The sequence below is a fragment of the Mixophyes fleayi genome, chromosome 4 (assembly GCF_038048845.1).
Source record: "Mixophyes fleayi isolate aMixFle1 chromosome 4, aMixFle1.hap1, whole genome shotgun sequence".
NCBI classification, from domain to species: domain Eukaryota; kingdom Metazoa; phylum Chordata; class Amphibia; order Anura; family Limnodynastidae; genus Mixophyes; species Mixophyes fleayi.
Window position 1 is genome coordinate 7,746,712 of NC_134405.1, and position 15,063 is coordinate 7,761,774.

Sequence of the window (15,063 nt, forward strand, 5' to 3'; positions counted from 1 at the left end):
TTTAACAAGTGAAAAGGAGTTTTCTATTCTGTAAAATTAATTTGATTATTTTAAATTAGGTTCTGTGATTTCTATCATTCTGACTGAATTTAGATGAATATCATTAATAATCTACCATAACAAATTAATTTATTTATATATTTTGTGATGGTTTATTCTTAGCAATTCATTTTAGTTATGTCAGTGTTACAGTTGATATTCAGAACATACCTTTCTGCTCACACTCTCTGTCTAGATAATAGATGAATCCTAAACAATAGGTCCATTTGTTGACATAACAGGATGTCAGACTGCGCTGATCTAATTAGAATGTGAGATGTTGCCACCTGCCAAGGTCTAATTAGAATTTTCCTTTGTTGTAAGTGGGAATGTTTATACCTCATTTACATATCAATGAGATAAACATGAGAGACCTGAGACAAACAGTGTGAGAATATATTTTGGTCATCCCGGGAACTATTGAAGAGAGATGGGGAGGAATGACTATAAATAGGCAGTATCAGCCCAGTGTTAGTGAGTTGGTGGCTGGAGAGCTGGAAGGAGGGAACAGTAAGAATGATCTGGAAGGAAAGAGATAGAAGGAGAAATCTTCAGAGTAAGGTAATTATATTATACATAATAATGTACTGATATATACACAAATATTTGGAGATATTATGTTGTAGATATAGTATTGTTATAAGTGTATTCTCCCATAATCGTATAAACTAAATTTGGTTGTACAATTAAGATTAAGGTCCAAATATTCTCATGAGCCAATAATTGTATATATGATAATGAATTTTGTGTGGCAATAATTATATCAATAAAAAATGATATGTATGTATCATAAATACTGTATGTATTAGAATCACACAATGAAAAGTGTCAAAATCTGTGCTAAGATATTCGCTATCTTTTTTGTAAGTAGAACTTTCTAGAATATATTCTTTAGCCAAATAATTGAAGAAGACAACAGATATCTCAGATAAGATTTATATCTAATTTCTTTTGGTATACGGATATTGATTAGAGCACATCATTGTTTATTTAAATTTGTTTGATAACACTACACTGTTTGGTGCTTTTGTGTGTGATGCTTTGTAGATATATACCTGGAACAAGTGTCTAAGGAAAGAGCAGCCTCCTGTATGGTGTTAATTTATTTGATTTGTATTTGTCTATCACTTAATATTGGGTAATCAGTTAGTGCCACAAAGTTTATTCTTGTGAATATATATATAGATATGCACTCAGTGGTCACTTTATTAGAATCACCTTTCTAGTACTGGGTACTACCCCCCTTTATGTTGCTGCTGCATGATTTACTGACTATATATTACATTACTCCAGAGTGTCTAATTTTTAACACTTGTTCTTCTTTAGTGTACTTGTTGTGAATTTTATTCACTGGAAAAACACCTACATCTAAAGATGTAACTTGTTAAATACTAGTGAGTCTGTGGGGAGTGTATTTAGTACAGATAGGCCTTCACAGTTTTCATTTAAGTATGTATGTTTCTGTATCGCTGTACACAAAAATAAAAACAATGGTCAATGACTGATTCATAGTTGTTAGTGTAAAAAACATTTTTGTATTCCGTATCCAATATAACATTACTATTATTCCAGTAGTTTCATTAATGTAATGATTAGGCTGCTAAATGTTAACATTATTTTTGCTTACAGGTGAATTAATTAGCAGGATTCCCATTAATAACAGAAGACATCTTGGGAACGTCCTTGTTCTCTGAGCATCTCTGTGTTCCAAAAAATTCACCTACAAGTCATATATACTACAGTGATCAATTCTTCTTTATAGCAGCTAACTTCATTTCTGAATGGGAGAAACTCTCTACAACTAATTTGTTGTCAAACACATGATGAATCTAAAAGGAGAGAATCCCTATCTGTGCTCTGAATGTGAGAAAACATTTTCATGTAAGTCAAAACTGATTACACATCAGAGGATTCACACAGGAGACAAACCATTTAATTGCTCTGAGTGTAGCAAATGTTATACCCAGAAATCAAAGCTTATTGTACATCAGAGGATTCACACAGGAGAGAAACCATTTAAATGTTCTGAGTGTAGCAAGTGTTTTACCCAGAAGTCAGTTCTTGTAAGACATCAGTTGACTCACACAGGAGAGAAACCATTTACATGTTCTGAGTGTAGTAAATGTTTTACTCAGAAGTCTACTCTTCTAAAACATCAGATGATTCACACAGGAGAGAAACCATTTAAATGTTCTGAGTGTAGTAAATGTTTTACTCAGAGATCAACTCTTCTAAAACATCAGATGACTCACACAGGACAGAAACCATTTAAATGGTCTGAATGTAAAGACCACAGTGAGCGTTAGTGATTGATGAGCTCGAAAAATTAATACACTTACCAACTAGTATATTTCTGACTCGTTTTGGCGCCTCTTTCGGGCAGTTTTATCAGAGGTTGATGAAACCACCCCCCAAAGAGACTGATCTAATGTGAGCTAATTGAATATCTTTAGTGAGTTTGGATGTCTGTATTTTGAAATTTGCCTTTACAAAATGCCACTTGCCTACACTAGTATCTGTATATTGTGTTGTTAGATATGTATGACTATTTTATATTATTTAAAATTGTTATATATTAATAAAATCAATGGATTGGATTTTATACTACTTTTTTTTATTTCAAACAGTGCTCTTCTTTTATTTTTATTCTAAGTTTTGACCTTTTTAGCAGTAACAGTTTCTGCATATTGTTGTAGCTGCGGTTGGTGAAGCTCCCTAAGGAAGTAAACCCGTTAGCGCCCTATTGGTTGTTTTTTCTTTTTCCTCTATTTATGCACATGCCTACACATAGTGATCTGCATATTATTTCTTTAGAGCGCTGGACTATATTATCTTTTGTTTTCACATTCACAGTGGTCTTAATTGTTCTGGCTGCACTCCTTGGTGTCACTGATCTCTAAAATGGGTCTGCTCTCTGTGGGCAAAGAAGGGTGGCCCCTATGGAGAGCAACAAAATACAATTGGTATCAAATATAATTCCTTCCTTCTGCATATAACTGCAAAATATACATGAACTGCCCAGTAACGTAACATGGCGTACACTCGCAAGATTGTACACTTCTGTTCTTAAGGAACATAGTACAGCTATTGTGTTATAAAGTTAGTTATCTAGTTAACTCCGTGCAATTCACTGTTTATGTTTGCATATTGTCTACCTAGTGGTTTCTGAAAATTAGGCAGTTGGGAGCCATAGATAATGTGGGCTTATTGTTTAATCAATGGGACTTAACAAGCTTTCCAGATTGTGTGGGTTGAAAGGCAATTTGATGATGTTCTCACTGAGCCCTATTAACTTGGGACAGATAAGAAAAGTATAGCCCCAAGTCAGCCCAGAATATATTGGCACAATAGAGTTCACTATAGGGAATATTACTACAGCAGGGTATAAAACTAGGGTGCATACTGTCTGAGAGTGTGCTACTTAATTGGAAGGCTGAGCAGGAATTCTGGTTCTGTCAGTCTGTTCTTTCCATATTTGGTCTAACCGGCCATGTGAGACGATATGCCAGACTGTGAGACACAGAGCTATTCCCTATTGTGACTCAGAATAATAGACTTCGTCACTACCTCAAATCACTGTCAGGGACTGTTTGGCTGCTACATCCCACTAAGTCATACAGAGCGGTTATACAGACATTTTAGCGGACATTTCCCTTTGCCTTCTGTTAGCTTTGGCTGAAAACTGGAACTTTTTACTGTATTGTGTGAATTTTAAAAATAGGATGTTGCTTTTTTAAAAAAAAATAGGTCAAGGGAAAGATTGGGTGAAAAGAGATCCAATTTATTTTTCTAAATTTGACATTTCTAAGGCTGATTATTTTCTTGGTGCTGCCTTAATAAAATACCCTCAGATGTAGACATGTCTGCTTCTCAGAGTATCTGTTGTGTCTCCTGCTGTCACATGGTCATCTCATCTTGACTATCCCAGTGCTTTCTTAAACTTAATATTTCTAGACCGAAATAATCCCCTCCCCTCCAGGACACCCTTGCCCCCCCTCTCTCTTTCTGTTAATAACACTACCCTCCTTTCTGTCCCTGAAATCTGCTGCCTAGGGGGTCATCCTCGACTCTTCTCTTTACTTCAAACCTCTGGTATATATCCAAGATCCAGGTCTTTCTCACATGGGAGCCATCAAAACTCGTATTCGCTTCCTGGTAATCTCTTGCCTTGATTACTGTAGCCTTTTTCACTCTGGCCTATCCAACTCCAAACTTCCCCCTCTTAAATCTACCCTCAATGCTGCTTCACAACTGTTTTCTCTCTCCCTCTGCACTATCTCTGATGCCCTCTCCGCCAGTCCCTACATTGATTCCTTGAAGCCTACGGAATTAAATTTTAAACTCCTAAAATACAAATCTCTCATCCAATACTTGTGGCTGCTCTGCCAGTGACTGCCACCTCACTACTTCACTGAATACCTCTTCCTACTGCTGCCTCCAGGACTTCACCTGGGCTGCTCCCCAGTTGTGAAATGATCTCCCATGCCCTATTAGATTAATCTCTACTCTCCAAAGCTTTAAACATGCCCTTAAGACTAATTTGTTCATTGAAGCCTATCAGCCCTTCTTCTAACTCCCATTTATTGTCTACCATCTCCATTCCCCCACTCGGAACCACCCTATTTATTTCTTCCTTCTTCCTTTAGGACGTAATTTCTCATGTGGAGGGACTTCTTTCCTCGTGTACTCTTTCTACTATTCCATCAGTCTCGCTACCTCTTGGCATGCTTCCTTAGGCCTGTTCTCTTGAGTTCAGGATTACTGCACATTGGACATTACATTAACTCTCACTTCCTGTCTTGTAAATAATTTAATCTACATTACCCTGTTATCTGTTTGTGTTTGTTTATTCAATATGTCAGGTCTTTATATTTTTTTCATGTAATATGTATTATGTAATGGGCTAAAGAACAATGCTGACTGTATATGTCAAGTACGGTGCAGCAGACCTTTTATCACACCTAAAAAATAAATAATAATTTGATGTATATTTTCTTATACTGAGCTAATAATTATTGGCAGTAAGACCCTGTGTTCAAATTTCAGTATAGATAAAAAAGACATAGCTGATATATTTGCTGTATTTTAATAATAATAATAATAACAACTTATCTTTTCAGTGTTTTTATTAGAATTTAAGTTACAACCTAGAAAAGTCCATATTTATACATATATTGCAAATGTATGGTAATGTTTATAAATATTCATGCATTGCACAGTGAGCTATTCAACTCTGTTCTATGAACTCTGCTGACATTAACTTATCTGATATAGTATCCTAACGGCTATTTCTAATCACTGTGTACATAAATCTTTGAATCATGCTCCTGAGGGTGCTATCAGCTGCTTTTTAACAATTGAAAAAAAGTTTTCTATTCAGTAAAAATAATTTGATTGTTTTAAAGTGGGTTCTTTGATATATATAATTCTAGTTTAATCTAGATGAATATCATTAATAATCTGCCTTTACAAATTAATTTACTTATATATTTTGTAATGGTTTATTTTTAACAATGAATAATATTGATGTTAGTGTTACTATCGATATTCAGAACATACCTTTCTGCTCACACTCTCTGTCTAGATAATAGATTAACCCTAAACAATAGGTCCATTTGTTGACATAACAGGATGTCAGACTGCGCTGATCTAATGAAAATGTGAGATTTTACCACCTGCCAAGGTCTAATTAGAATTTTCCTTTGTAGTAAGTAGGAATGTTTATACCTCATTTACATGTCAGTGAGATTTACATGAGAGACCTGGAGACAAACAGTCTGAGAACCTTCTGGTCATCCCGGGAACTATTGAAGAGAGATGGGGAGGAATGACTATAAATAGGCAGTATCAGCCCAGTGTTAGTGAGTTGGTGGCTGGAGAGCTGGAAGGATGGAACAGTAAGAATGATCAGGAGGGAAAGAGATAGAAGGAGAAATCTTCAGAGTAAGGTAATTATATTATACATAAGAATATACTGATATTTACAGAATTACAATTATTAGCATTCACTACTGTGCATTGTAAATTCTGTACTTTGTATTATCTATTAGTAAAAGTGTTATTGCAAGACAAAGCTGGGAAAACATGTGTTGAACTTTATATATCCTGATGATACATTGTACATTATATGTATCTGCTTTCCCCTATGGTTCTGGTGTAGCTAGATATAGAAAAACCTCTTTTGTATGAATAAAACTTTTTTGAAGAGAACTTTCAGCGAATTGTTTGAAGAAGACAACACATATTGATTAGAGCACATCACTGTTTATTTAAAATTGTTTGATAACACTACATTGTTTGGTGCTTTTGCTTGTGTGATACTTTGTAGATATACCTGGAGCAGGTGTCTAAGGAAAGAGCAGCCTCCTGTATGGTGTTATTTTATTTTATTTTTATTTGTTTATTATTATTATTTTGTAATCAGTCAGCGCCACAAAGTTTATTCTTGTGAAGATATATAGATATGTACTCAGTGGTCACATTATTAGATACACATTTCTAGTACTGGGCAGGACCCCCCTTTAGGTTGCTGATGCATGATTTACTGACTATATATTACATTACTACAGAGTGTATAATTTGAATTTTTAATACTATTACTTCTTTAGTGTACTTGTTGTGAAACACCTACATCTAAAGATGTAAACTGTTAAATAATAGTGAGTCTGTGGTGAGTCTATTTAGTACAGATAAACCTTCACAGATTTAATTTAAGTATATATGTTTCTGTATCACTGTGCACAAAAATAAAAACAATGATTAATGTCTGAGTCATAATTATTAGTGTATAAAACATGTTTGTATTCCGTATCCAATATAACGTTACTATTGTTCAAGTAGTTTCATTAATGTAATGATTAGGCTGCTAAATCTTAACACTCTTTTTGCTTACAGGTGAATTAATGAGCAGGATTCCCATTAATAACAGAAGACATACTGGAAAGGTCCTTGTTCTCTGAGCATCTGAGTGTTCCAAAAACTCACCTACAAGTCATCTATACTACAGTGATCAATTCTTACAGTAGCTAACTTCAAATTTGAAAAGGAGAAACTATCTACAACTAATTTGTTGTAAAACACATGATGGATCTAATAGGAGAGAAGCCCTATCTGTGCTCTGAATGTGACAAAACATTTTCATTTAAGTCAAAGCTTATTGTCCATCACAGGATTCACACAGGAGAGAAACCATTTAAATGCTCTGAATGTAGCAAGTGTTTTAGCCACAGGGCAAATCTTGTACAACATCAGATGATTCACACAGGAGAGAAACAATTTAAGTGTTCTGAATGTAGCGAATGTTTTACCCGGAAGTCAACTCTTGTAAGACATCAGATGATTCACACAGGAGAGAAACCATTTAATTGCTCTGAGTGTAGCAAATGTTTTACCCAGAAATCAAAGCTTATCGTACATCAGAGGACTCACACAGGAGAGAAACCATTTAAATGCTCTGCTTGTAGCAAATGTTTTACCTTGAAATCAAAGCTTATTGTACATCACATGATTCACGCAGGAGAGAAACCATTTAAATGCTCTGAATGTAGCAAATGTTTCACCCAAAAATCAAGTCTTGTTAGACATCAGAAGATTCACACAGGATATAAACCATAAAAGACTAGAGCAGTCTGGTTATTGGACTTGGGGACATCTTTTCACCTGGCATGGATTTCCTAATATGAGCTAGAGCTCTATACTACTAGTGGTAGACAATGACGATGTGGCAGCCCTTGCTGAGCTCTGTAATATACTGCTGTTCTGCTCATGCAGGTGCTATGACTAGTATAAGAAAAAAGTTTCTAACTAGTAGAGAGTTCCAGCAGCTCTTCTCAGTACTGTGATTACTTCTATGACAGACAGAGCTATAAGTACTGAACATTTCTACAATAACCCTGTACACTGCCCTGTTTCACATTACATGTTTCCCTCTTGGTCTATGTTATATATAACATAATCTTTCATAATCTCCATAATCTTTCTCTCATACCATTCTATTACTGTCTTTTCTATGTCTGTTATGACAACTATATACTCAGAAAGGGTTGTTTAGTAAATGTTAAATGTAAAATACTGGTTGCTGTATCCCATAACAACCAATCAGATCATCACATTCGCTGGTTTTATGACATCGGACTGTTAATAGCTGATATCAGGTTGCTATGGGTTACAGCACATCCTTGTTCTTCACACCATGTTATTAAATAAGTCCAACTGAGGACACATTGTTTCCCAAGGTACCATCAATTGTATTTTTTTATACTCTATAGTCATTGTCATCAGACAGCACTGACCTATATATAGACTGAATTTATAGACATTCCAGATTACTTGTAAAGGTCTTAAATAAGTATTTCTTTTATACTTTATAGTGATCCAAATCAGACAGCACTGACCTGTATATAGACTGAAGGACCATGATCACACAATATCTGTAATTACCATTTATGTTACTGGCAGCTGTTTCTATCACAATTGGGGCTAGATTGACTAAGCTGCGGGTTTGAAAAAGTGGGGATGTTGCCTATAGCAACCAATCAGATTCTAGCATTCATTTATTTAGTACTTTCTACAAAATGACAGCTAGAATCTGATTGGTTGCTATAGGCAACATCCTCACTTTTTCAAACCCGCAGCTTAGTAAATCTAGCCCCTGATGTTTAATAACATCTTACATTGATAAATGTGTAGATTATGTTTTTGATCGTGGATCTAATATCTATATTCAGTAGTATAGACTACTGTACACTCTGCTGCATTTTAGATGGTGGAACCAGGGGTGATAATTAGGTGGTCATCCATGCTGACAATATGACAACCAATAATGAAAACACAGCAAAGAACACATTGATAACATACAGCAAATGTATTAGCTATGTGTTCTTTCCCCTAAACTGAAATATAAACACAGGGTCTGATTCATCAAGGAACATAAATGCTGATTTTTTGCGTATAAACCGCAAATTTAATCTGCACATTCCCAGAACCGGACCATTCACAACTAAAAGCAGCAATGTTCAATTCATCTTCATACGCAAAGACACTTTCTACAGGTTACGATTTCTGGGAGTGAACGGGCAGGGAAGGAGTTTGCTCCTTATTCTATGTACAGTAAGGGGTGTCAAACACGAGCGCACGGAGCCACATCAGATTCAAGCTCTGGGAATTTCTCAGGTACTTGATTTTCAACTGTATCTCTTGCTCCAGCTACAGGACTAGTTTAGGTCCTGATTACTAGTGATGACAGTCTCATATGCATGATATAACATGTGTTTGTAATCAGGAGGAACTGTAAAAATGTATTTTATGTTCAGTAGACATTAAAAACATATAATAAATGAATTTCATTTGGGGAAAAAAATAAAAATACACTTTTTTAAAAACATTTTTATCATTAATGCCTATATTATTAACAGGTGACATAAATTGAATAGGTCTTTCAGATTGTTTAAATGTTGAACTCTGGAATCTGCAGAACTAATTACTGGGTGTTTTACATTAAAGCGCATATTTCTCTCAGTTTACATGACTTGATGAATCAGGCACAGGGTCTTACTGACAATCAGCAATTGCTGAGTAAAAGAAAACATACCTAGTATTCCCTGCTAGCTGCTGTCTTTCCTTGTCTCCTGTCATCCAGAGGGACAACAACTCACAGTGTAAGTGTGGCTAATGAAGTAAACTTAACACACATCTATCCATTATATATATTGTCGAAGTCAGCAAATTGGATAAAGCCCTTTCAATTAATGTCGAGCAAACTTGGTTGTCTTTGTCTGAAAAGATGCGTACGGTACGCTACGGCGTACAAGGGCACACTACGGCGTGGAAGGGCGTACGCAGCTACTACACGTGGCAGCAACAGTAATTGGTCTTTTACCATACATTCGCACAAACACGCATACTTCTAAAATAGTACACATTAATAGTAGTTGCAACACATAGTCATTTATGTTGGAATATTGTAGTATTTATGTTATATATTATATGTTATATGCACATTAGTGAAATATATGGAACAGGTTGAAGGAATCATATCATATGTGGTATCATAATAAACCTTTTAACATTTTTTACTGTTTGGTTCACTCTGCGAAGGAATCGCAGAGTGCATACACGAGTTATGAATGATAGGGAATTATGAACTACTTAAGACTAAGGAATCTTGGCGGGAAGAGCAGAGTATACCCCCTGGAGAGATGACCCCCTCCTTTGGATTCTTTAGTATGAAGTAGCCAATGATGATGACCCCTGAGACCTTCCTGAAACCTGGACCAATAGAAGCAAGCTATACCATCTCCATTGTATTACTGTAATTCTGTGTGCATATAAGCAGCAGCTTCTCATCCAGTGTTCAAACATCTTGTCCCCAGACTTCAGGATTGAATGACTGCACTGGATCCAGAGCGCCTGCGATAAGTAACGGCTGTATTTATTATCACTTCGCTTGAACATATTATACTACCTTTTGCGAATAAATTTTTGTGCGTTGGAAACACAAATCGAGACTCGGCAATCGTTATTGGTTAGCGACAATACGTACATAACAATATATATTAATATATATACATATATATATATATATATACATATCCATCAGCTCCAATACCGTCAGACCACCTCCAGGGCATCGCATAAAATTACTGTCCTACTTGAGCTGCATTATTTGCATGAAAAAAATGTAAATAAATAATAACTATTCTGTACCCACCACTCCCATATAGCAATGCCCATTATGGACAACCTTCCCATAGATTGTTCCCATTTTATGGACACATTATGGCGGATTTTCTTATCATTTCATTTCGTTAACGTCCTACAACAATACTAAATGCGGTTGGATTAATCACTGCTTCTAATTTGATCTTTAGCTCTCGATATTGAAGCCTCCATCACAGACTTATTTAATTTTAATACTTCTGACGACATTCCTCATCTTCATCATCATTGTTTATATATAGTTCACCACAGATTCCATAACGCTGGACAATCAGCTTACAAATATAACACACATATTACAGATATGACAAACATGAATATAATAAACATATTAACATATACATAAATACAATTAAGTATAACAACATGTACATGGATACTCATGAGCTGGCATAAGGCTAGTATGGATACAAGTATGAGTTCTATGTGTGAGAGTGAACAAACAACAGAAGACTCTGCCATATCAGAGTCATATGAGACTGACAGACATGAGTTTTACGGAATAGAGGACTCTGCCCATGATAGCTTACATTCTAGAGAGAGGGAGTAATGAGAGACAGTCGATGCAGATAGGACATGAGTGGATGAGGTCGACAGAGGAAATAGTTGGAGTGGACATGATGGTCTAGGAGGGAGTGCGGTAGGCAAGCTTGAAGAGATGAGTTTTGAAAGGAATTCCATTGGTTGGAAGCATATTGGGAGAAGTCTTAGAGATGGGAGTGGAAAAAGGTTTAAAGAGCGGGAGAGAGTGGAAGATCAGAAGTAGAGCACTGTGGTTGAGCTGAGGTCTATCTCTTGATGTGGTCAGAGATGTTTGGAGGGGAAGAGTTTATCATGACAATCGGTTCTTACCACCAGAAATACTCTTAAAAATTGCACAAAGCTACATTTGAGGTCTCTCACAAGGACAGCATCAATGCCCTAAAACAATTTCAACCTTAAAAATGTCAAATTTAGAAGGCTAGGCCGCCTCGGATGGCCTTGCAGCGTATGGTTAGGAAGAAAGCACAGGGGGGGTTGGCCCTCCTCGACCTGGGAAAATACCATGATGCTTGTTTACTCTCTCAGATGCGTGATTGGTTCCTCCCAGGGTGTGGGAAGCCATGGGTGGGCCTGGAAAAGGCTCGTAATCCTGATTTTCCTTTAGTTGATCTAGTTTGGGCTCCTCGGGAATGGAGACCGCAAGCCCATAACCTGCCCGCTCTCACCAGGGACGCCTTGATAGTCTGGGACCGATTGTGTGAAGGCCCTGAGGGTTTTGCTCGACCCACGGAAAATGTCTCAATACAAGCAGCATCAAAACAGATTCCTGACTTAAACCTGTCGGGATGGGTATCTAGGGGGATTCTGACTTTAGGCCAATTGTTTAATTCAGGTACACTCTCCTCCTTTTCTCAGTTGAGTGAACAATATCATTTGCCGAAGAGCGACTTTTATAAATTTCTTCAGCTTAGACACTTTCTGTCAGAGCCCTCATTCAGAGGTATAGTCATAGTTTCCCCCCCGGCTATATATCAGGTAAACTTGACAAAGAGTTACAACAAAGCTAGCATAACTACCTGGTATAATATTTTAACTTCGCAAGTCGTTATCACCAAATCGAAAATTCAACTCCAATGGGAGGTAGATCTCCAGGTAGTATTCACGGAGGAGGAATGGGAACGTATTTTTCGAAACTCTTTCACAATGTCTAAATGCCTTAATCATACTGAAATGTTGGTGAAACTTCTGAATAGATTGTACGTGACCCCTGAGAAACTGCACAAAATTTGGCCCTCAGTACCCCCGACATGTTGGCGTAATTGCACTGAAAGAGGGGATATATTCCATATCTTTTGGGCATGCCCAGTCCTACAACCCCTGTGGTTAGAGGTTTTCCAGTTGTTGGTAAAGGTTTTTAGATATCCTACATCTCCTTCCCCAGAGCTTGCTTTGTTACATCATTATCCCCCCTCCGTTCCCTCCTGGGACAGGTACGTGATGGGCCAAGTGCTCATTGCAACCAGAGCTGCTATAGCTCAGGCCTGGAAACAACTGTCTCCCCCGTCTTTGGCTAAGGTGATATCTAAAGTGAACTTCAGCTTTGAGATGGAGACCCTAGGAGTTCCGTATTCTACGGCAGCTACTTCCCCATTAGTAAAATGGCGTAGCTGGCATAATTACGTCACAGGCGGAGGTGGGGCCCCATCCCAGTCCCCCCATAGGCTGGATATCTCCGACTCAGTGTCTCCTGCCTTGATTTAAGAAATATTTGCTTTTGGGCCTAGGTACAAGGATGGAATGGACTAGTCTCCGTATTGTAAAGTTAAAGTGACTTATGTTTAGAGTGCCAATCTTTAGTTTTACTTGTCAACTGACTATAATTATATTTAAATACTACAAAGTGATACATGTCTAGATTGCTGGTGTTTTATGACATATTGTTGTGTTTCGTCCCCACTATGTACCCCTTTCCCCTTTATGTCCTACCCTTTCCCTATTTCTTTTTTTTTTTTGTATCCATTGGAATTATCTTAGAAAATTCAATAAACTTTATTTCAGTTAAAAAAAAAAAAAAATGTCAAATTTAGGGAACCAAATTGGATCACTGCTCATCCAGTCCTTCTCCTGACCTATTTTTAACAAACATTAACATTAAAAATACACAGTAGCACTTCTATGATAAAGCAGTCCAAGCTTACTCCTTGTGAGTCAACAAGCTTAGATAACAGAAGGTTGCAGAAACTTGGATTCATCAAATTCCAACAAGGCATATTTACTGACCTCATAAAATAATTTTTGAATTTTGAGACTTTTAATTGTCACTGTATAATTTACCTGTAATATGGATATTAGTAGTCACCTTGGCTTTATATGTCTTATAAAAAAGTATTATGCTTCCATTGTGCCACAATCCTCTAGCTGCACCCTCTAGTGGTCACTCACATTTATGTCATAATGACACTCTTCACATTATATGAGGGTTGTCAGCTACTTTTGGTTGCTTTCATATGCTTCACTTATGGGTTCTTCGCTCTGTTAGATTTGCCATTTATGCCCTTTCATGGCCACTCTGGTTCTAAAATTATTATCCTTTATTTATAAGGCACCACAGGAGTTCTGTAGTGTTGCTACATTTGGACTATGTTTGGGTGAGGGAAAAGCAAATTATTTGGATACACAAATATAATGGTGCTGGCAGCAAAATGCTGCAAGGCAGTGCTCTTGGGTAAGCTATTACTATTTTAGCTCTCCCTCTGTGTAGTACATGATGTTTTCATTGCAAACCATATAAAAACCAAGATATATAACATGTACACCAACATTTGCACATAAAAACATCTAACACCATTGTTTCTCCCCCAAACAGACTACACGTACCTGCTTGTTCTTCAGGGACAGAATCCCTCACATAAGGTGGAGGAGTAGACCTTGGATTCGGAGCGGAGTCTCTTACAGGCGAATCTGGATGTATTAGATAAAGCATATAATGTATTTGCAGCAATAATCATTTGAAATATATACAGTATATTTGAAAAATGTTTTTGGAAAAAACAAATAAATTTTTATAAAAAGTCATGTGTACTTGCATATCTGTTAGAGTACAAATTGCAAATAACTCACCAGCTGGTTGGCCAAATGAAGGTGCATCTGTATCCTGCACATTGACCCCCTCTACAATTTCCCGGGGCAGTATCTCCTGAAGCTTCTCCTCATATGTAGTGTATTCCACACAAAGTGGGGGTCCACCACTTGCTCGTCTTGCTGACTTTCTTTCCTCAGCCATTTTTTCTTTAAGTCTCCTCTTTATATCTGAAAATCTTTTGCGGCAGTGAGCCACTGACCGTTTTAATGGCCGCACCGCGTTCACGGCCTCGCACGGGCTGCCAGGTTCCCTAAAATTATTTAATAGCAGGGAACAATATTGTTCACTAACAGACAATTCTAGTCATGAGAAAATCTCACATTCCCAAATGACTTGGTCTTCCTGCTCTTTCCTGCCTCCTCTAACCCTTCCTCACCTTCCTCTGTCCCCTCCAGCTCCATCTTCCTCTCCTCTCCCTCTGCCCCCTCCTATCTCTGGCCATAATGTCCAGTAATATACAAAAACAAGTAACACAGAGTACTGACAAACACTAAGGACAAAGTAGACTAACTACTGAAACACTCACAACACACTCACACACAAGTACCAGAGACAAAGGACTAGACAAATACAATAAATACAAGACAGAAATTAAATCAGAAAATAAAGGCACAATACTGTAAAAGAACACAGGACTACTTACACTCTAATCAGAAATCGCAGCACGAGACCGCTCAAAAACA

The 15,063-nt window shown here is 37.0% G+C and overlaps 1 protein-coding gene across 1 annotated transcript in view; it reads left to right on the plus strand.

Moving 5' to 3' along the window:
• Positions 1 to 15,063, plus strand: part of LOC142149622 (uncharacterized) — a 276,122-nt gene that overhangs the window by 91,555 nt on the left and 169,504 nt on the right. The window contains 2 exon segments of the mRNA XM_075204945.1: positions 1,858 to 2,282; positions 7,207 to 7,621. Coding sequence (XP_075061046.1) covers positions 1,858 to 2,282; positions 7,207 to 7,621 — 840 coding nt within the window.